The sequence below is a fragment of the Arachis stenosperma genome, chromosome 10 (assembly GCF_014773155.1).
Source record: "Arachis stenosperma cultivar V10309 chromosome 10, arast.V10309.gnm1.PFL2, whole genome shotgun sequence".
Classification (NCBI taxonomy): Eukaryota; Viridiplantae; Streptophyta; class Magnoliopsida; order Fabales; family Fabaceae; genus Arachis; species Arachis stenosperma.
The window spans coordinates 120,255,656-120,279,031 of NC_080386.1; the positions used below are offsets into that span (position 1 = coordinate 120,255,656).

The 23,376-nt window shown below is 36.0% G+C and overlaps 2 protein-coding genes across 2 annotated transcripts; one reads left to right on the forward strand and one right to left on the reverse strand.

Moving 5' to 3' along the window:
• The first annotated feature begins 433 nt into the window (after positions 1-433).
• On the forward strand, positions 434-4,360 carry LOC130955617 (enolase 1, chloroplastic). Its single transcript, XM_057882517.1, has 7 exons — positions 434-1,109; positions 1,795-2,102; positions 2,447-2,601; positions 2,687-3,004; positions 3,235-3,381; positions 3,485-3,535; positions 3,970-4,360. The coding sequence occupies exons 1-7, from the start codon at positions 682-684 to the stop codon at positions 4,033-4,035; spliced, it is 1,473 nt and encodes a 490-aa protein (XP_057738500.1). The 5' UTR covers positions 434-681; the 3' UTR covers positions 4,036-4,360.
• Positions 4,361-4,654: 294 nt separating this feature from the next.
• On the reverse strand, positions 4,655-9,208 carry LOC130954692 (plant cysteine oxidase 3). Its single transcript, XM_057881447.1, has 5 exons — positions 8,871-9,208; positions 7,534-7,685; positions 6,758-6,920; positions 5,481-5,681; positions 4,655-5,194 (listed from the first exon to the last, which is right to left on the reverse strand). Exons 1-5 carry the CDS (start codon positions 9,028-9,030, stop codon positions 5,067-5,069), a joined length of 804 nt encoding a protein of 267 aa, XP_057737430.1. The 5' UTR covers positions 9,031-9,208; the 3' UTR covers positions 4,655-5,066.
• Between the last annotated feature and the right edge of the window lie 14,168 nt (positions 9,209-23,376).

Here is a 23,376-nt window from a genome sequence, read left to right on the forward strand (position 1 = left end):
AAAATGATAAATATTTTTAAAATTATTTATTTCGGTAATTAATGTATTTATTTTATTTATTTAAATAAAAAATTCTTGTGTCCAGCGTGTGAACTTTCAGGTGTAATTTTGTCCCTTCTTCTAAAAAAATAAACATGATTGAATAATAGTGTAAAATAATTTACAATATCAGTATATCAAAATTAAACTCTTAGATACTAATATTAATTTCCTCAAGTTGAAAAAAAAGGTAAAATAAAAATAAATGTATTATTTTTTTCTTTTAATTTAATTCTTTCTAAATCCCACGTTTTAAAATCAAATTAAAAAAAAAAACGAGACCAAACAAAACAAAACATGCATGGAGCTTAGTAGCTAGTGCCACCAACTCACCTACCCAACCCGTCTCCCTCTTCGGTCTTATAGTCAGTCATGTCCTTCCCAACAACCTCCAAAACTCAAACTCGTTGTTTATTATTAGTTTATTACTTCACTTCACTTTCTTTCTTTCATCGCTCTTGGCGGACTCTTCCACAAACCCCAACTCTTAAAACGCCACCCTATAAAACTTCACGCATCCCTTTTTCTCTGCACTCTTCATCACTCGTCACACACAAAATCAATATTTAAAAAAGAATTAAAAAAAATAATAATAACAATAATAAGAGAAAACTTTCTTTTTCCTTTTTTGGTTCCTAAACAATGGCTTTGAGTTTCACGCCCCAAACCACCAAAACCGTTTCCCAAACACCTTCCTTTATTGCCTCCAGGCCGGTAGCGCCGCCGAAGTCTGTGCCGTTTCGCAACTCGCGACGATCAATCGCGGTGCGTGCCTCGGCCTCTGTGGCGTCTCCGTCTGCAGCGGCGGTGACGGCGACGCGGGAGTGTTCTGTGAAGTCGCTGAAGGCGAGGCAGATCGTGGATAGCAGGGGAAACCCGACGGTGGAGGTGGATCTGGTGACCGACCAGCTGTACCGATCGGCGGTGCCGAGTGGCGCCTCCACGGGGATCTACGAGGCGCTGGAGCTGAGGGATGGTGATAAGAGCGTTTATGGAGGAAAAGGAGTGCTTAATGCTGTTAGGAACATCAATGAGGTCTTGGCTCCTAAGCTTCTTGGCGTTGATGTTAGGTAAACCAAAACAACGGTTCTGAGATTCTGTTGTGTGTTGGACATTATTGTTTGTTGCACTTTTGAGTAGCTGTGCACAGGTTTAAAATTTCTGAGTAAATGGTTATTGTGTTGTATTTGTATAGTAGGAAGGTTGAACCTTTTTTGTTTCAATTCTTTTTTATGAAAACTACGTGTTTTATCGTGCCTTTTAATTCATGTTTTTATCGTTAAATGTGTATGATTAATTAAGAATGTAAATACCTTAGACTTTAATCAAGAGATGTTGGATTTTTTTTTTTTTTTGGTGACTTAGAGAGATGTTGGATTTGAATCTTAGAAATAGCATAAAGTATTATTTATAAATAGAGTTTAATTTTAATGTTGTCTAATTGCATCCGTTCGTTTGGACAACTACTCATGCAGTTAATGTAAACGGTAGTTATTTTCATTTATGATCATTTATGGCGCTACGTAATTGGATGCACATATAAAACTGCTCTTCATTGGCTTCAAAATTGAATTCTTATACATAATTAAGGATACGTTAAGGGAAAAAAATGTGTACACCAAACCCTTTTCCAGTCCCAATTATATATAGTAGATAAGCTGATGTGGCTGAATTTATTTTTGAAACATCTAAATATGCTCATTGTTTTTGAATTTTGTGTTGTGCTGCTGAATATTTGTTTTTGTGTTTCACAAGGAATCAAGCAGATGTGGATGCTATCATGCTGGAAATAGATGGAACTCCTAACAAGTCAAAGCTAGGGGCTAATGCAATATTGGGAGTTTCGCTGAGCGTGTGTAGAGCTGGTGCAGGAGCAAGAGGAGTGCCTCTATACAAACATATCCAGGAAATTTCTGGAACAAAAGAACTTGTAATGCCAGTTCCAGCTTTTAATGTTATAAATGGGGGTAGTCATGCTGGAAATAATCTGGCCATGCAAGAATTTATGATACTACCAGTTGGAGCTACTTCGTTTTCTGAGGCACTCCGCATGGGTAGTGAAGGTTAGAAATCTAGTGCTTTATAAATGTAACCACATTGAAGAAGTATGCTTGTGAAATTCTTTTACTTCTGGCTGCAACTTAGCATATGCGAGTGTTTATTTTCTCATTTTGGTATTGAACTTAATAATGCCTTCCTTTCCGTTCAATTATTGTGGTGTATGTGAATTGATATGATTTGTGAGTTTAGTTAGACCTATAGGATACATAATTTGATTTGATGATTAATTCTACGCTCAAATTATCTTGACTCCATAAGTTCATATTATTCGGCATACATTGCATGAATTTTCAATCTTGATGTATTCATACTGACAACCAGTCAACTTAACTATTTCCATCAACAGTTTATCATGTATTGAAGGGTATTATCAAGGCAAAATATGGACAAGATGCATGTAACGTCGGAGACGAAGGAGGATTTGCTCCCAATGTTCAGGATAACAGGGAGGGGCTAGTTTTACTCATTGATGCTATTGAGAAGGCTGGTTACGCTGGCAAGGTAGGCATTGATATGACTAGTTTTATGCCTTTGCGTGATTTGAATATCCTTCTTATTGATCAAAATTTAAAAAACAATGGTGCAGATTAAAATAGGTATGGATGTTGCAGCTTCAGAGTTTTACACAAAGGATGGAAAATATGATTTGAACTTCAAGAAACAGCCAAATGATGGAGCTCATGTTCTCTCTGCCCAGAGTCTTTGCAATCTTTATAAAGACTTTGTGAAGGAATTTCCCATTGTGTCAATTGAGGATCCATTTGATCAAGATGACTGGGGTTCATGGGCTTCACTACAGTCTTCAGTTGATATTCAACTTGTAGGAGATGATTTACTTGTTACAAACCCGAAGAGAATAGCTGAAGCCATCCAGAAGAAGGCTTGCAATGGTTTGCTTCTAAAGGTGACTATTCTTAAACAATTTTTTATTATTTGATGTTATCATTCATATAGTACTTTTTGCTTCAGATTAATTCTTCTATCAATTCTTTTTGACATTTTGCTTTGAGACAAGTTTTTGTTTCTAGATATCTAATCAAATAGTAATTTGAGATATTGCATATTGTCAGAATTTGTAGGGGAGACATGCCAATTAATGCTTCAGTTGTTTTATCTGTTATCCAACCACTGCAGGTTAACCAGATTGGCACAGTGACAGAATCTATTCAGGCTGCACTTGACTCAAAGGCAGCAGGCTGGGGTGTCATGGTTAGTCATCGGAGTGGTGAGACTGAAGATAACTTCATTGCTGATCTCTCTGTCGGCTTGGCCAGTGGACAGGTTCCATTTCCTTAATATATTTGTTTGGTGTATTTAATATTTTTCTATTGTAAATTATACCATGTTATGGCTTGTGTTGATGATCCGAGCTTTTGTCATCTAGATTAAGACTGGTGCACCGTGCCGAAGTGAGCGATTGGCAAAGTATAATCAGGTAATTGGCATTTTGTGCTAACTTCCTCCTCTTAGCTTCAAGATTTTATCATTAGTATTTTAAAATAACTCAGAAATCCTTAGGACTAAACTATCATAACTTGCTTCATTCAAATTTCACTATATACTCTTCTTTGACTCTGAGGCTGACTATTTTTATCTTGAGCTGGCATGGCAGAGATTGGTTTAACTAAAGAAATTGAACATCATTATCCTGACTCAGAATAAATAACGAATGTGCAATAATGCTGTTTTAGTTCTTAGTTTTAAAACTTGAATTTTGATTGAAAATAGAAAACCATCGTTATCCTTGAAAAAATTTTTTTGATTGCTTCTTTGAATTGTTATATAGTATACTGTGTGATCATTAGTTATTGTTTGATGGAATGATCTAAAGAACTTTTCCCTTCAAAACATTGTTCAATATCTTTTCAGCTTCTTCGCATTGAAGAGGAACTTGGAAGCGTGCGATATGCTGGTGAAGCCTTCAGATCCCCTTAGAGTGAATAAGGGCTGTCTCAAATATGTAGTCTTGAAATATTTCTGCAAGTCATTATCATCATCGATTAAGTTAAGAAAACAAACATGACCAAGGTAAATCCAGAGTTTTGAGAGCTGCAATTGATGGGTTTAGCCTTCAAATGTGTTAGTTTTGAACTGAAATAATTACTCCAGAAATAAGAAACTTTATTTTGGTGAAGCTGCTATTATGATGTGAAGTAGCTTAATGTAACTTCATGCAGGGACTATAGGTGTAACTTTCAAACAAATCTACGTGATGAGTTAATTCGAATGTATTGTTTTGGATGAACTTAAACCACTTTAATGAATTGAGTAACTTAAATTCAAAGCCACCATTGTTCCCTTATTAGGAAAGCCATATTGTTCACTCTTTTCGGAGTATTGACAATTGTTCACCAAGTTAAAACACTAAATTGTTTTTTTTATTTTGTGTCGGGGGAGACTCATTATGTAAATTTCAGATGTCACACAAGTTAGTTCTTTTATAGCATTTTGAAACGATTTTACTCATTTTAGTATATATTGATCCTTAATATAATTATTTATGAATGGGTAAAATTTGTTCATCATGAAAATACAAATATAAGGTTAAAATGTCCAAAATAGGGATTAACTTAGTAGGGTATCGAGATCATTTTTCCCATGGTCACGTATCTGCACCTCTTTAGCAAATACTAATAGTAGATATTGCAAATGATAGGAAAGTATTGCCATTTCATTGATACTACAATCTACCGCATCCACTATACAAGGAATATTACAAAAATAGTTTTGCTTGTCAAAGCATGAGGACTATCACAGATTTTATGTATCAAAATCTTATGCTCCAAATATGCTTCCAGCAAAAGGAGGCATAAATCAACCTTCACATGTCAGTGTTGTAAACAAATTTAGATCCTCTTCGCTTGCCAGCAGGTGCAGAATGGGAGATGAATAATTCAGGCATTAACGTCATCACCCGTCATTCACAATAGGAAGCATATAATCACTTTTAAATCCGAGCAAAAGACCTAAAGCTGGATAGCCGGACCAGTGTACTCTCTTGAGCGCATATAAAGATCCGCAGGCGTTCCTATCTCTACAAGCCAAGCATATTCCTCCTCTTCGCCGTCGCATATCTTAGGGCCATTTTGTGTTGCTGTAGTGCAACAAGCATTAAAAAATATATATAACTGAGATGCTGATCAGATAATGCTTCTCCATTCCCTCAAGTGATTTGCAAGTTTTGAAAAGGGTAATAACTTTCTAAGGGAGAAAAACTAAAAATCTAACTGAAATTATAAATCCTCCATCGAAGGCTTCAAAACTCAAGAAAGGGAGCAAACTAAGTTTTATAGAACTTCTAAGATCATTCCTACTACCGAGTACCAACGCTATATCCTATGGTGCATGGAATATAGGTGATAGGTCAAAGAGTTACTTACAGAATGTTGAATATGGATAATCATGATAGTAAGTACACTTCCTTCCTTCATCTTCTCTATAAGGAGGTGAAAGAATGTCTAGCACAGCACAAGGTGTTACTGCTGTGAAACAGTGCAGATTTCCACCATGCTTTGGATATAAAACCGATGTCTCGCATGGTGCAGTCATGACCTTATCAACAGCTAACTTGGCCAGTCTAACTACAACAAAGAAAAATTACAACAAAATCATTTTAAAACATGGATGCAGAATAGCAAGTTTTGTAAGCCACTAAATATGATATCATATTGTTTAATAATGTTGATAAAAAGATCTCCTAGATGAGATATACAACAGTAGTGGCAATTGAATACCTAATACTATAGGAAATTCTATAGGAAAATAATTAATCCCCTAATACTCTTACTAATAATTCCCCCTAACTAATAGATTTAGAAAATCTTGAATGCTTTTTTTATATTTACAAAGCATTGAATACCTTTACTTTTTCACTTAATACTTTTTTTAATTTAATATTAGAAGGATTATTAGGAGTACATATCAGGAAGATGTATACTCAGTGCTTTTTATATTTACATGCTCTTATACAAGAGTGTGGGACAAGACAAAAATGTGTTCCAGCGACAAATTAACAAAAGCGACATCACCTTTTATGAAAAACTGTAAATACTAAACCTTTAAAAAATATAATACTTTAGTTATTTCTCTAAAGGTACAAAACATGGATTCGGTCCCTCTTTGCAATCTAATACTACATATATAGGCATCAATTTAATCCTTAATTTGACACTTATTTTATACTATAAAGTACCAAACAGAAGTAAATTTCATGTCTCATATCTTTTTTGAGGATTATTTTGAGAATTTACTTGCCCGATAAAAACAAGAAAAATGTCAAATCATAAGAAAATGCAATATAAGGCTACATTTGGAAGAGACTGAGATTGAGAGACAGGGATTGAATTAAGTTTCTGTATTGTGTTTGGTGTAAAATGAACTGGACTGAATTATGTCTCAATATCATGTTTGATTTATGGAGATTGAATGGTAGATTTGGAATTTGAAAAGTTAAATGAGAGTATTTCTGGAAAGAAATGTTGTAAAAGTTTCCATTTTCGTCTCTAAAAATTTTAGTCTCTTATGTCCCTACTTTCTAGAGGTACTGAAGGGACTGAAATTTTGTGTCTCGGGACTGAAATTTTAGTTCCAGTCTCTGATCACCAAACACAATACTCAGTCTCAGTCCCAATAAACAAACGGATTCTAAAAGCCAGACCTTGAGGATGTCCTGGTCCCTTGCTTTCTACAGTGCAGGGAGGTTCAACCCAATCATAAGCTTTCACATGCAAAGAGCCGTAGAGAATTTTGCTAAATACAGTCATGCCAGGATGGTCATGCAGTGGTATAACCGAAGAAGTGGGAAAACAGAATATACACATCTGCACCAAATAACACTGCTTACTTTAAGTCCAAATCTCATTTCACACAAACTGAAATTTTCACTAAAAATTCACTATATACAATCAACTCATTTGTATATCTGAAATATAACACAACATATAACAAAACTGAGAATATCTTTGATAATAAGAAACTCACAGAAATATTGAAGAAATTGTATATACAAATATGCATACATAGGCAAAGCCTGAAGTTTGCATCAGTCCAACATCGGTATGGTTGAAGAAAGAGACAACAAGAGCTAGCTATATATATGATTAAAGTATGCCTGACTAAAAAATAAAAATTTGAGGTTTAAATAAGCCAAGATGTTCTTATTCCATCTTAGTCTCTATATATTCAAACATTCAACATATAAGCCGAATCTGACTTTGACCTGATTCCCATTATAATACAATGACTAGCAAATTTTCGAACATACAGGGTCTAAGGATTCAGTAATCTTTTTTTCTGTATCTTTTTAGCACAATGCAATTTAGCAGGACATATACTGTGATTGTAACAGCCATCGCCAAGAATTTGACAATATTGTCACTGTACTAATTTTAAGCAGCCAACTTATTAATGTACATGCTAGAAAGGTAAGCTCACCGTAAAACTATCGGACTCGAGAATGTCAATATAAGTTATTGGTTGAGCCCATCGAGCTGCCCTATTCAGTTGATTAATTCCAAAAAACCCATGCCCTCGATCATCATCTGTAGTTTCCTCCGAAAGCCCAACATCTGATGGTTGGACAGTATCTACCAAGTCAAGAACAATAACAAAGGATCAGTAACTCATTGCCAAAGACAGTGTAACATCTGCATTTCAGAGTTCAAATATATATGATAAAATAAAATGGTTTCTAGTTTGATTGGAAAATGCTAGAAATAAGAATAGACTATTTATGAACAGCAGGCACAGAATAACTGCCATATTACTGTGGACCGATATATCAATAGTGTTATTGTTCATTACTTCATATTCCTAAACAAGTCAAACTTGCCAACATTTTAACAAATATCACTTAGCATGTTTGTTGAATAAATTGCTCATATTGATGCAGCAGGACTAATTCTCCACACACATGCACGAACTCACGCATGCACAGTCGCTCGTGTGCACCCACACATACACAAATCCGAGCTGTATAATCATCTGCAGATAGTTAGTATTAGAATAAAAAATGTTAAAAGGCTACGTGCCCTTTTGTTTTAATGTTGACCATGCAAGCAAGATCGAATGTTCCAGAGTTAATCCTCCCACTCTTGTATAAAACTACTCCTCTTGCTTGCACTACACCTAAAAAACAAATTCAAGGTGATTGTGTTTTGTCTAAAAGATCCCATACATTATCCACAACATCACTCTTCATAATATCCCTTTTAGTTTTACAGTTCAAATATGCAGCCTTGATAGTTTCAATGCCTTCATTAATAACCAAATCTAAAGAACTTAATGCATTGCAATGCGGATAGAAAAAGAAAATCATCACAAAACCAAAAAAACAACCAACACTTCAACCTAGCCACAAAACAGCCAACCAGCAAGAAATCAACAAGCAACTCACAGCATTCACATAAATAAATAAGCAACCCATAAAACCTAATTTGACCAACTGAACATGCCTCTACAAGTTGATAATAAACACATATAATTTATAATTTTATTTTATAGAAGTAAAAACAGTTTGATTTCAATGAATAACAACATTCTAAAACACTATCACAAAACTAAACTTCACAGTTCACACTCACTCTTTCAAAAAGAAATTACTTTTATCCATGTGATAACATTTAATTGATCCTCATTCCTCAGTTGCATGCAATATTCAAAGAATGATTGGAGCATAGACAGATTAAACTTACATTATTCACTCTACAAACCATAACCTAAACACAATGAAATAAACAAATAAGGGGGCAAAGAAAGAAAAAAAAATAAACCGAGAATTGAAGAGAGCTTGTGCAAAGCTTGCGAAGAAGGTGGTGGCGTTGAGGAAGGGGAGAAAATGGCGTTGCAGTGGTCGTAGAGAGCCTGAACCTTGTTTGAGGTGTGGCTATGGCGGCCCATGCTCAAGTATCTGCGGAATAACGAGAAGACCATATCCTTCCTTCTCTCTTTGCACAATTTTTCTCTTCTTATCGGATACTATTTTCTGTAATTTCTCACAATTCTTTTTTTTTTTTTAATCGGAAATAAGTAATGTGTGTGGTGCATATCCAGAAATTCGTTTACCAAGCCAAAGAGCATTCTGATTTTTGCCGCTTATTTAATTTTGGTGTTGTGGTTTCGAACAACGATGAGATTTGATGTGTTTGTTGCGAAATAAATAAATAAGAGGTAATAAAAAAAAGTATAGTTAGATAATTCTAGTAGTAATATTTATTATAATTATTATTTTAATATAATAAAAATAATTAATATATTTATTAATGTTATATATATTGTAAACTTAAAATTGGAAAAAGAGAAAATTTATATTATTGTAATGTATAGAGAGAAAAAAATATTTTATTACTGTAATGTGTTTTTTAAAGTTTAGCCTCTTATTTATATGCATATAAAAGGTAACATTTTTAACTTTATTAAATTCATTTTTTTTTTAGAATGGACATCTACGTAGTAATCCTTATCACAACACTTTTCTTTAAATGTTCATTTAGGATTATACTTCGTTAAAACCTTACTAAAGAAAAAAACTAATGGGAAAAAACTTTAGTAAAAGAAAAAGAGTACAAAATTCTTTGTGATAGGAAATACCTCATTAAAAATTTTGTCAAGAAAAATTCAATGAAAAAAAAACCTAATCAAGGAAAAAAGAGTACAGCATTCCCCTCTTGTCACCATTATTTAATATCTCGAAATCGACGCATCCCAATCTGATGTACCAATCTTTCAAAGGACAATTTTGGAAGTGACTTTGTAAATAAATCTGCCAGATTATCGCTTGAGCGGATCTGTTGGAAATATACTTGTACCACTATATGTAAACAGGTATCTTGTTTGAGATCTCCTTTTATGTAAATCAGACAAGTATCTTGCAAATGCATACCCAACTAGTTGTGACTTAGATCCATATGGATAAAACAATCTCATATCAACTGTTCCATGAAGATATCGAAAGATTTGTTTGATTCCATTCCAATGTTTTCTAGTTGGATCGGGTCGTGTATTATTAGCAAGATACATTAGTACTCCAATGGCACTAAAATATGGTACTTCAAGACCAATGATATCTTAATTTTTTTTTAGGACGGAATTGATCATTTTCCACATCCAAAGACCTTAGGATCATTGGGGTACTTAATGGATGTGACTTATCCATATAAAATCTCTTCAAGATCTTTTTTGTGTATGTTGCTTGATGAATAAAGATCCCATTTTTTGTATGATTGATCTGCAGGTCGAGACAAAATTTAGTTTTCCAATATCTTTCATCTCAAACTCTTCTTTTAGAGCTTTTATAATTGTTGGAATCTGGTGCACGAAATTGCAATCACACTTTTGCAATCCCGCACAACTAACCAGCAAGTGCACTGGGTCGTCCAAGTAATACCTTACGTGAGTAAGGGTCGATCCCACGGAGATTATCGGCTTGAAGCAAGCTATGGTTATCTTGTAACTCTTAGTCAGGATATCAATAATTATCAGGGTTGATTGTAAAAAGCAAAAGAACATGAAATAAATACTTGTTTTGCAGTAATGGAGAACAGGTTGAGGTTTTGGAGATGCTCTATCTTCTGAATCTCTGCTTTCCTACTGTCTTCTTCTTCAAGCACGCAAGGCTCCTTCCATGGCAAGCTGTATGTAGGGTTTCACCGTTGTCAATGGCTACCTCACATCCTCTCAGTGAAAATGTTCAACGCGCTCTGTCACAGCACGGCTAATCATCTGTCGGTTCTCAATCGGGTTGGAATAGAATCCAGTGATTCTTTTGCGTCTGTCACTAACGCCCAGCCCTCAGGAGTTTGAAGCTCGTCACAGTCATTCAATCCTTGAATCCTACTCAGAATACCACAGACAAGGTTTAGACCTTCCGGATTCTCTTGAATGCCGCCATCAATTCTAGCTTATACCACGAAGATTCTGATTAAGGAATCCAAGAGATATCTACTCAATCTAAGGTAGAACGGAGGTGGTTGTCAGGCACATGTTCATAGTTGAGAATGATGATGAGTGTCACGGATCATCACATTCATCAGGTTTAGGAACAAGTGATATCTTAGAATGGAAGCAAGCATGATTGAATGAAAAATAGTAGTAATTGCATTAATCCATCAAGACACAGCAGAGCTCCTCACCCCCAACCATGGGGTTTAGAGACTCATGCCGTAGAAGATACAATGAGAAACGTGTAAAGTGTCATGAGGTACAGATACAATGTCAAAAGATCCTATTAATAGTGAACTAGTAACCTAGGGTATACAGAAATGAGTAAAATGACGTAAAAATCCACTTCCGGGGTCCACTTGGTGTGTGCTTGGGCTGAGCATTGAAGCTTTTATGTGTAGAGACTTTTTCTGGAGTTAAACGCCAGCTTTTATGCCAGTTTGGGCGTTTAACTCCAATTCTTATGCCAGTTCCGGCGTTAAACGCCGGGAATTCTGAAGCTGATTTGCAACGCCAGTTTGGGCCATAAAATCTCGGGCAAAGTATGGACTATTATACATTGCTGGAAAGCCCAGGATGTCTACTTTCCAAAGCCGTTGAGAGCGCGCCAATTGGGCTTCTGTAGCTCCAGAAAATCCACTTCGAGTGCAGGGAGGTCAGAATCCAATATCATCTACAGTCCTTTTTAGTCTCTGAATCAGATTTTTGCTCAGGTCCCTCAATTTCAGCCAGAAAATACCTAAAATCACAGAAAAACACACAAACTCATAGTAAAGTCCAGAAAAGTGAATTTTAACTAAAAACTAATAAAAATATAATAAAAACTAACTAAAATGTGCTAAAAACATACTAAAAACAATGCCAAAAAGCGTATAAATTATCCGCTCATCAGAATCTCTTCAGGAGTTCCAATAATATTTAAATCATCAACTTACACAGCAATTAAATTAATCCAGATGCAGATTTCTTTATGAAAACATGTGGGCAGATATCATCATTCTTGAATCCGTTTTTTGCCAGATACTCAGTAAGACGATTATACCACATTCGTTCAGATTGCTTTAGACCATATATAAATTTTTGCAATTTAACTGAGTATAACCCCTGTGAATATTCAATGGATGGTTTAGACATCTTTAGTCCTTCAGGGACTTTCATATAGATATCACAATCTAATGATCCGTATAAATAGGTTGTTACCACATCCATTAAATGCATATATAATTTATGGTATGCGGATAAATTGACCAAATAAATAACGCAATGTTATTGCATCCACTATAGGAGAATATGTTTCTTCATAATCTATACCGGGTCTTTGTGAAAAATCTTGTGCCACAAGTCGAGCCTTGTAGCTTACAACTTCATTTTTTCGTTTTCTCACAAACACCCACCTGTATCCAACAGGTTTTACATCTTCTGGTGTATGGACAATAGGTTCAAAGAATTCACGTTTTGCAAGTGAGTCTAACTCAGCCTTCATAGCTTCTTCCCATTTTGGCCAATCATTCCTTTGTCGACATTTTTTTACTGTTCTTGGCTCAAGATCCTTACTTTTATGCATGATATTTAATGTCACATTATATGCAAATATTTTATTGATAATTGTCTTATTTCGGTCCCTTTTTTTTCCTATAAAGGCATAATTTATCGAGATCTCGTCATTTTAACAATTTTCAGGTACCTGAACGTCTTCTGGTGTCAAAACTATATCAGAATTTTGGACAATTGCAGGTGTCTTTACTATGTCTTTTTCAACAGGAATAATATTTACCTTGAATGTATAATCTTTTGAACTTCTAGTTCACATTGCCCTAATCGAGAATCTAAATGTATTAAGGATGGCGCATTTCAATTAAGTTCTTTTTTAGGAAGCTTATTCCCTCCCTCCTAATGTTGGAAATTTTGATTCATCAAAATGACAATCTGCGAATCGGGCTTTAAATACATCTCTAGTTTATATCTCAAGATACGTTACTATAGAGGGACAATCATATCCAACATATATCTCCAATTTTTTTTGAGGTCCCATTTTGGTGTGAGAAGGTGGTGTAATGGGAACATATATCACACACACAAATATTCTTAAATGGGAAACATTTGGCTGCTAGCCAAAAGCTAATTGCATAGGAGAGAACTGATGGTTACTTGTTGGCCTCAAACGAATAAGTGTTGCGGCATGTAAAATAACATGCCCCCAAGCCGAGGTTGGGAGATTTGTTCTCATAAATAAAGGTCTAGCAATTAACTGGAGACGTTTAATAAGTGATTCTACTAACCCATTTTGTGTGTGAACATGAGCTACTGGATATTCAAGGCTTATTCCATTATCTACACAATAAGCATCAAAGGCTTGGAAAGTGAATTCACCAGCATTATCAAGACGAATTGCTTTGATTGGATTTTCTGTAAACTGGGTTTTTAATCGAATAATTTGAGCAAGTAATATTGCAAACGCCAGGTTGCGAGAAGACAACAAGCAAACATGTGACCATCTCGAATGTGCGTCTATTAGGATCATAAAATATCTAAAAGATCCACATGGTGGATGAATAGGTCCACATATATCGCATTGAATCCTTTCTACGAATTCAGGGGACTCAAATCCAATCTTTACTGGTGATAGCCTTAAAATTAGCTTTCCTTGAGAACATGTAGCACAACAAAATTCACTAGATTTAATAATCTTCTGGTTCTTTAGAGAATGTCCATGGAAGTTTTCAATAATTCTCCGCATCATGGTTGTTCCCAGATGACCCAATCGATCACGCCAAGTTATGAATTCATTTGGGCTAGTAAACTTTTGGTTTACAATGGCATGTGATTCAATTGCACTAATTTTAGTATAATATAACCTAGATGAAAGTGAGGGTAACTTTTCTAATATAACATTTTTATTTGAATAATGAGTTGTGATATACAAGTACTCATGATTTCTCTCACTCATTGTTTAATATGATATCTATTTTGGCAAATATCTTTAAAACTCAATCAGTTCCTTAGAGACTTAGTAGACAATAGTGCATTATTTATTATGAATTTTGTTCCTCCAGAAAATAAAATTATAGCTCTTTCGGAGTCTTCTATCACATTGCCTGAACCAATAATAGTATTAACATATTCTTCTTTTGGCACAAGATGAGTAAAATATATTACTTTTGAGAATGGTGTGCAAACTTGCACTATCCGCAAGGCAAACATCTTCACTATATGTCCTTGCCATTTTTTCAAAGACAAACAACAACAACAACAAAGCCTTGTCCCACTAGGTGGGATCGGCTACATGAATCAAACGACACCATTGCGCTCTGTCATGTGTCATGTCTATAAAGAGACTGTTCACATGTAGATCTCGTTTGACCGCCTCATGGATGGTCTTCTTAGGTCTTCCTATGTCTTTCACCCCTTGTCCATCTTCCATCTCATCCACCCTCCTGACTGGGTGTTCTGTCGGTCTTCTTCTCACAAGTCCAAACCACCTGAGACGCGATTCAACCATCTTTTCCACAATGGGTGCTACTCCAACTCTCTTTCTTATATCTTCGTTCCTTATTTTATCCAATCGTGTATGACCACTCATCCATCTCAACATCTTCATCTCTGCCACACTCAACTTATGTTCGTGCTCCTCTTTGGCTAACCAACACTCCGTACCATAAAGCATAGCCGGTCTTATAGCAGTGCAGTAAAATTTACCTTTAAGTTTTAAAGGCACTTTTTGTCGCATATAAAACCAGATGCACTTCGCTATTTTGACCAACCTGCTTGGATCCTATGATTTACATCCTGTTCAACCTCTCCATTATCCTGTATGATGCACCCAAGATACTTAAAACTTTTAACTTTTCGTAAAATGTTTTCTCCAATCTTCACCTCTATATTAGGGTTTTCCCTTCTAAACTTACATTCCATATATTCTGTCTTACTACGGCTTATGCGCAGACTATACACTTCTAGAGCTTCTCTCCATATGTCCAACTTCTTATTTAGGTCTTCCCTTGACTCTCCCATAAGAATGATATCATCGGCAAAAAGCATGCACCATGGCACAGGCTCTTGGATGTGCTCTGTGAGTACTTCCAAGACTAATGTGAAAAAGTATGAACTTAAGGATGATCCCTGGTGTAATCCTATACCAATAGGAAATTTCTCTGTCACACCACCTTGAGTCTTCACACTAGTTGTGGCCCCATCATACATGTCTTTAATTGCACGAATATATGCGATCTTTACTCTCCTCTTTTCTAAAACCTCCATAAGACCTCCCTTGGCACCCTATCGTACGCTTTTTCCAAATCAATAAACACCATATGTAGATCCCTTTATTACTACGATACCTCTCCATCATTCTTCTTAATAGGTATATCGCTTCAGTGGTAGATCTGACTAGCATAAATTCAAATTGGTTCTCTGTCACTTGTGTCTCTTTTCTCAACCTCCGTTCTATCACTCTTTCCCATAACTTCATGGTATGGCTCATGAGCTTGATTCCTCTATAGTTTCCACAACTTTGTATATCCCCCTTATTCTTGTAGATAGGTACCAATGTGCTCTTTCTCCACTCATCAGGCATCTTCTTTGACCTTAAGATCACATTAAAAAGCATGGTTAACCAGTTGATGCCTTTTCCTCCAAGGCCCTTCCAAACCTCAATCGGGATATTATCAGGTCCTACTGCCCTACCATTTTTCATCTACTTTAGAGCCTCTTTTACCTCGAAGTCTTAAATCCTTCGATAGTACTCAAAGTTTTGATCTTCTTCCCTTGTGCATAACCGACCAAGACTCGGAAGAGTCTTCTGTCCTTCATTAAATAATTCGTAGAAGTAGCTCTTCTACCTTTCATTAATTTTCTCCTCTTGAGCTAGCACCTTTCCTTCCTTATCCCTTATGCACTTAACCTGATCAAAATCTCTCGTTCTTCTTTCACAGCTCTTTGTGATTCTATATATACCTTTTTTTCTCCTTCTTTCATGCCCAAAGACTGGTAGAGATCCTCATATGCTCTTGACCTCTTGTTCTTGCTTCACTTACAGCCACTTTTACCTCTTTCTTAGCCGCCTTATATTTTTCCCAATTATCTGCATTGCAACATAAAGACCACTCTTTAAAGCACTCTTTTTTTATCTTTATCTTTTTTTGTACACTCGCATTCCACCATCAAGACTCCTTGTCTCTTGGTCCTATTCCTTTAGATTCACCAAAGTTTTCTTTTGCTATTCTTCTAATAACTTCTGCCATCTCCCTCTATATCTCTTCCGCACTTCCATTCTCATCCCACTTTGCTTCTTCTCCTACCCGTCTTAGAAAGATTCTTTGTTTTTCACCTTTCATTGGCCACCACCTTGTCCTTGCATTCTTCATATGATGTCTTTTTCTTAACTTTTACTCAATGCAAAAATCCATGACGAGCACCCTATGTTGTGTTGTCAAACTCTCTTCTGGGATAATTTTACAATTAATGCAAAATTTTTGGTTAACTCTCCTCAACAAGAAGAAGTCGATTTGAGAGCTTGTCATGCCACTCTTATAGGTTATAAGATGTTCGTTTCTCTTTTTAAAACATGTATTTGCGATGAGAAGGTCAAAGGTTGAGGAAAAGTTCAAAACAGTTTTACCCTCGGCATTGATCACCTCGAAACCATGGCCTATGTGAAAACTTCCATACCCAGTCACTTCTCTTCCAACATGACCATTTAAATCTCCTCCTAAGAAAATCTTATCTCACGAAGGTATGTCTTGGACAAAACTCTCTAGATCCTCCCAAAACCTTATCTTGTGTTGTTCGTCCGAACCCACTTGCGGTGCATAGGCGCTAATCACATGAAAAGCACCTCCCTCCACCACAAGTTTGATAGAGATGATCCGATCTCCCACCCTCTTGACATCCACTAAGTCCTTCTTCCACTGCCTATCCACAATAATACCAACCCCATTCCTATTCTTCACCTTTTCTGTATACCAAAGTTTGAAACCAGAAGTATCTAACTCTCTAGCCTTCGCACCAACCCATTTTGTTTCTTATAGGCACATAATGTTAATCTTTCTCCTTGTCATGGTTTTTACCACCTCCATGGACTTTTCTGTTAGAGTGCCTATGTTCCATGTCCCAAATCTCAACCTTCTGTCGCTCCGACCTTTACCTTCGCACCAAATTGGACCCATTTTATTATTATTTTTTTCAAAGACAAATAATAAGAAAATAAGTAGAAAAATTTGCACAGTAAAATTATTTTCTTGATTAAAAATATTTTTCTAAGAAGTATAGTATATACTAAAAATTTTATTATTATTATTATCTTGGCACATTCAGTAATTTTGAAATTCATAAATATTTTATTAAACATTATTTATATACATCGTACTTGAAATTCAAATGCATAGAAAATAAAACTTAACAAGAAGTTTCTTACATTATTTATTTACATGAGTACTTAACAAATTCACATATTAAACTATTCCATCATTAATCAAATGACCAATATTTCATTTAGGATCCTAAAAAAAATTAGAAACTTCATACTGAATGATGTAATTTTCAGCATCATTTGAAATAAAATTTGTCTCTTTTCCTTTTTCGTCTTTTTTCAAAGACGCTTGATAAAGATCGACTAGGTGCCTTGGGGTACGACAGGTACGCGACCAATTGCCCTTTTCACTGCAACGAAAAATTTATTTTGCCTATTGTTTCTTTTTTTATCCCACTTCTGGTGAGATCCTTTCTTATGAACATAATTTTTCTTCCTTCCATAATTTTTCTTATTACCAAGACCTTGCCATTTACCTCTTCTAGGGTTATAATTTGCCGCATTTACTTCAGGAAATGGGGGGCGCCAGCTGGGCATATTTTATGATTTTTTAAAAGTAACTCATTGTTGCATTCAGCAACAAGAAGATAAGAAATTAACTCAAAATATTTTTTAAACCCTTTTTCTCGATATTGCTGCTGCAGGAGCACATTCAAGGCATGGAAGGTCGAGAAAATTTTCTCTAACATATCATTATCAGTTATCTTTTCCTCACATAATTTTATTTGTGAGATGATGCAAAACATTGCTGAATTATATTTACTTATGGATTTAAAATCCTGTAGACACAAGTGCGTCCATTCATATCGGGCTTGAGGAAGTATCACTATCTTTTTATGATTATACCTTTTTTCAAGGTTTTTCCACAGATCTGCAAGATTTTTTAATGTGAGATATTAATTTTTCAATCCTTTGTCAAGATAACGACGAAGGAAGATAATGACTTTGGCTTTATCCTTTTGGGATGTATTATTTTCAGCCTTAATGGTATCTCCAAAATCCATTGAATCAAGATGAATTTTAGCATCTAGTATCCATGATAAGTAGTTGTATTCCAGATATATCAAAAGCATTAAATTCAAGATGAGAGAGTTTCGACATAATGAAAATTTGTTATCTGAGTCTTTCTAAAATTTGATCAGATTCTCGTGCTCATAAAGTGTTGTGAAATAAATAAATAAATAAATAAGAAAGAGGTAATAAAAAAGTATAATTAGATAACTCTAATAGTAATATTCACCTCAATTACTATTTCAATATAATAAATATGATTAATATATTTACTAATACTATATATATTGTAAACTTAAAACCCACGGAGATACAGGAAAAAGAGAGAATTTATATTATTGTAATGTATACAGAGAGAGAAAAATGTTTTGTTATTGCTGTGTGTTTTTGCCTGAGACTTAGCCTACTATTTATATGCATATAAAAGATAACATTTTCAACTTTATTAAATTCATTACATCCACGTAGTGATCCTTATCACAATAGTTTTTTTTATTTTGGTAGGTAATTAATTAGGATATCAGTAAATTTAAATAACTTTTTAAAATTATTTAAATATAAATTTTTTAATTTTTAAAAAATAGGATTTTAAACTTGTAACTTCTTCATCAATGTAAAACTCCATTTCATCCCCTCTCATCGTGTCGTCGTACCTCGTTTTCAACCGTTCGTCGTGCTGTCGTTGTTCCTTCCGTCGCAACTCTTCTGTGCGTCATGCGAAGCTAACCTGTATCGAACAAAAGAAACATCCCAAGTTAATGAAAAAAAATCTAAAGTAAAAAAAAAACATTTCAAGTATAACAAATAAAATCTCAAAATTAATAAAAGAAACATCACAAGTTAAACAAAAAGAAACATCTTACAGTTAGTTTAATAAAAGAAAAATTCTAAATTTTACAAAAGAAATATTCTAAGTGTAACAAAAAAAAATTCCAAATTTAATAAAAAAATCCCAAGTTAAATAGAAAGAAACATTTCACAGTTAGTTTAATAAAAGTAACATCTGAATTTTAACCAAAGACACATCTCACATTTACTCTCTAAGGTTATCCATTTGCAAGGAGACAAGTTTGGTGGGTCCGATCGCGCCACAAAAGATGCCGTACTTAGTGCTGCGTCTGGAACCCTTGTGATCAGCAGTGAGTGGGCTTTTGCGTGCCTGTCACAGCGCAAAAGTCGCGGGGGTGGTGGTCGGTGAACATCTGCTCGAGGTTGGTGTGGGGTCGCTTAGCACAACGACATTCTCTCTAAAGCTTACTTCGTGGAGGCTGCAAACGACATTTTGAATGCTATACACGATGACTCCTTGATGTGGGAGATTGAACGGAGTGGTGGGTACGGCAGCGTAGCGGTGTGACGGTGGCTAGGAGTGGATGAAGAACGGCACTGGGAGGGGAGAGAGGAAGGAGAGGGGTTGTGCTTGTTTCCACGCTAGATGCAACCACTCTTTGGTGCAACGGAAGATTGCACAACGCGGTGGGTACGGTGGCGCAGCGGCATCACAGTAGAAAGACGGTAGCGTGAACAGCGTGAGTGGGAGGGAACGTGGGGTGTTCGATTATTTTTTTATTTTCACAATGGGTAATAGTGAGAAATTAAATTCGAGTTAAGTTTAGGTAATGTTATTGGATTTTTTTGTTATTAGACCTTTTGTTGCGGCCCACATTGTAGTTGGTAGAGTTTCGCTAGAGTTTCTCTTTCTTTTTTTTAGTAAACTACCATTTCTATCCACGAAAGTTGAAAACGCTGACAGATCTACCCATAAAAATATTACTATTTGTATCCATAAAACATGAGTTCCATACAACAAAATTATCCAAACAGTAAAAAATTAAATAAAAACCCCAAATTACCCTTATCATCATCTGCATCATCTTTCTCCTCCCCACTAACCACTCCATCATCCCCATCTGCTTATCACCTTACCACCACCACCACCACCACTAATCCCATCCTCTATCTCTCACCAAAAATAAATTGATTTTCAAACAATCCTAGCAGCAATGTTTTCAGCCGCGAGCCACCTCTCCTCCGCTGTGACAAATATCGTGGCCTCTGTTTCCATTCCTGTAGTTTTCAACGTTAGCGACCACCGCTGTCGTCCTTCTTCCGCGTGGCCACCCCTCCTTCTCTCCTTTCCTATCTCGCCCTCGCCGACTAGAGGACCTTCGCACCAGCCTCTGCTTCACTGCCACCAACAACCCTAGAGCTGCAGTTCCCCGCCTCTCCTCTCTTCACCATCGACCACCCTCACCTACCGTGGCTACCTTCTCCTCATCACCGAACCAATGCCGCCAACGGGCCACTGCGCCAGCTGCTACCACCGTGGTCCCCCTTTGCGAACCAAAATCACGGCGAGCTCTCTCTCTTTTTGTCTCTTTCACCATTTGTTTTAAACCATCGAACCCTAATTCCCTTCTCCTTATCCTCTTCTTCCCCTTCTTCTTTCCTCTTCAAGAACCAGAGACCTTCAAACCACCATAACAGCCCTGCCATCATCGCCGTCCACATTTCCAGCCACCAGAACCCCTGCGAACCACCATCATCTCCACCATCTGCGACGAACCCAAGCCACCGTCACCGTCCCAGTCGTTCTTTCTCTCGATCCAGACCACCGCTAGCGAGACACTCATCGGTCTCGCACTTCCTCCACTGAACCCTAACTCAGGTCCTGTTCTCACTCTCAATTCTACTCCAATGAGCTGCCGGCGAGGTCACCATCATCATCAGCTTCTCAGTCGCCGAACCTTTAGAGCAACTGCTGTAGCTAGCGTTTCTCTCACCTAAACAGAGCTGAAATAGAACAAGCTCACCCCTGCCACTCAGAGTTTGGCTCAGGTGAGGATTGCTCAATTTGTTCAATCCCCACATGGCCTGTTTGAGTTTGGCAATTGCTTTGTTGCAGAGGCATTAGGTGGTAGCACTCTATTTTGAGTTCAATAAAAAGTTAAAAACGATGATGATAAGGGTAATTTGGGGTTTTTATGTAATTTTTTAGTGTTTGGATAATTTTGTTGTATAAAACTCATATTTTATGAGTACAAATGGTAATTTTTTTTATGGGTAGTCAACATTTTCAACTTTTGTGGGTAGAAATAGTTGTTTACTCTTCTTTTTTTTATGTGAAGATTACAAATTTGAGGATCAGATTTGTAACTATCAATTTTCTTTAAACATGCAAATCTGAGGGTCGGATTTATTTATTTTTTATTTTAACCATGAAATTATGACCCTCATATTTGTATTTTAGTATTAAAAAAATTTAAATATATAAATTGAACCCTATGATTTACTTTACAATGTAAAAAATTATTGTGCACTATAAAATTTGACCCTCAGATTTCTCTACAAATTTTAATTATTTTTTAAATTTAGAATTTTTTAAATAAATAAATTAAAAATTTATTTATGGATATAGGTAATTTGTAGCATATTTACCGATTTGCGTTGCTTAACTTACCTCGTTTACAATGTAAATGAAATAAGTTTGTGTATATCTCGTCTACATTGTAAATGAGATAAGACACATTTTCTATTGCACGTATCACGTGTGCACACGTGTTAGTGAAGTAGAGTGATCAACAGATATCTGCAAGATAAAGTACGACAAATTTCAAGCAACTATAAAAATATCTGCAACTATTTGTATTCTCCACAAATATTTCACTTATTCTTCTCCTTTCTTTCTTTAATAAATTTAGTAAAAATGTCTAGTCTGTGAATATATTGTTGTAAATGTGTATCTCAATTGTCATATAAAAAACAGTGACATTAGAATTATATTTGAGTGTGATAATCCTATTTCGTTACTCACTCGGAGAGTAAACTCTTTGTTTGAGCTAAAGAGTCTAATATTGATGAACCTAGGTGCTAACAGGACAAAAGAGGTTGAAAGAGTTGGGTATAGGTTGCTATTACCGATGGGCAATGGAGTATTTCTGTTTCGTCTATTTTGGCTCGATGGTGATGAGCATGTGTGCCTCATGATTGATATCCACGGGAGAATCATGGCGAAACAACTAATAGAGCTTTCTGCGAAGGCTAGTGATGTTGGTGGTGGTGATTCTGGTCATTCGAATTATATCCAGGATGACCCACTTCTTGCACCACCATGGCTACACTGTGCTAGGCCAGTAGTAGACATGGACGTAGATGATGAGGAGTCCGATGAGGAGTATGTTACCGATAGCAATGATAGTAGTTCTTCTGAGGATGATGATGAGAAGGAGTTAGTACTAGAGACTCCGGTCGGTGCTTTAGTTTGGTATCTTTTGCCTGTCTCGCAACCAATTCTGGAGTTATCAACTGTACCTAGTCACTATCATACATTGGATCTGGACTTGATGCACGAGAAAACTCCATTTTTCAATATGGATGGGGACGATTACAACATAGCGGTGGTGTGGAGTTTCACATTAGTCACAGATTCAAAAACAGAAAGGCAGTCATGCAAGGTGTGAAAAATTACAGCATTCGGAGAAGTGCTGAGTACCAAGTTCTGGAGTTGGATATCAAAGTACCATCATGTGCGTTACAAGATATTTGTAGCAGGATGTCCATGAAGTCTCTGTGTTGTCCTCTGACAGAATCTCAAATATTGGTAAGCCTTACTTTATATTGTAATGTATATTCTTATTTATCATGATTATTTTGGTTTTGAATGCCCACCGATTATATTTTTATTTGTTAGGGAGGTGCGTAAATTTGGTGTTCTGCACACCTGTTTAGCCCCCACCATGTCTCAGGACCATAGATAGTTGGACTGCAACGTAATATGTAATGTCATCTTGACCTTCATACAGTCCAGCCCATCAGATATTATCTCTGTTCTACAAGGTGTAGTCAAGCAAAGCTATCACTTCAAACCTCATACAGAAAGGTCTATATGGTGAAGCAAAAGGCAATTGTGCAGATATATGGTGATTGGGAGGAGTCATATAATAAGGTTCCGAGGTTGTTTCAAGCATTACAGAGTTGTTGTCCCAAAACAATATGTGATTTCAGGGAGATATTGTACTTGA

Bases quoted from the DNA above. Each gene is read 5' to 3' on its own strand.
- LOC130954692 (XM_057881447.1), bottom strand. From the start codon at position 9,030: ATGGTCTTCTCGTTATTCCGCAGATACTTGAGCATGGGCCGCCATAGC. The intron at 6,921-7,533 runs GTGAGCTTACCT...TATTTGGTGCAG, and splicing joins TCGAGTCCGATAGTTTTACG to ATGTGTATATTCTGTTTTCC. The intron at 5,195-5,480 runs GTAAGTAACTCT...GTTGCACTACAG, and splicing joins TTATCCATATTCAACATTCT to CAACACAAAATGGCCCTAAG.
- LOC130955617 (XM_057882517.1), top strand. From the start codon at position 682: ATGGCTTTGAGTTTCACGCCCCAAACCACCAAAACCGTTTCCCAAACA. The intron at 3,005-3,234 runs GTGACTATTCTT...CAACCACTGCAG, and splicing joins GCAATGGTTTGCTTCTAAAG to GTTAACCAGATTGGCACAGT. The intron at 3,536-3,969 runs GTAATTGGCATT...ATATCTTTTCAG, and splicing joins GATTGGCAAAGTATAATCAG to CTTCTTCGCATTGAAGAGGA.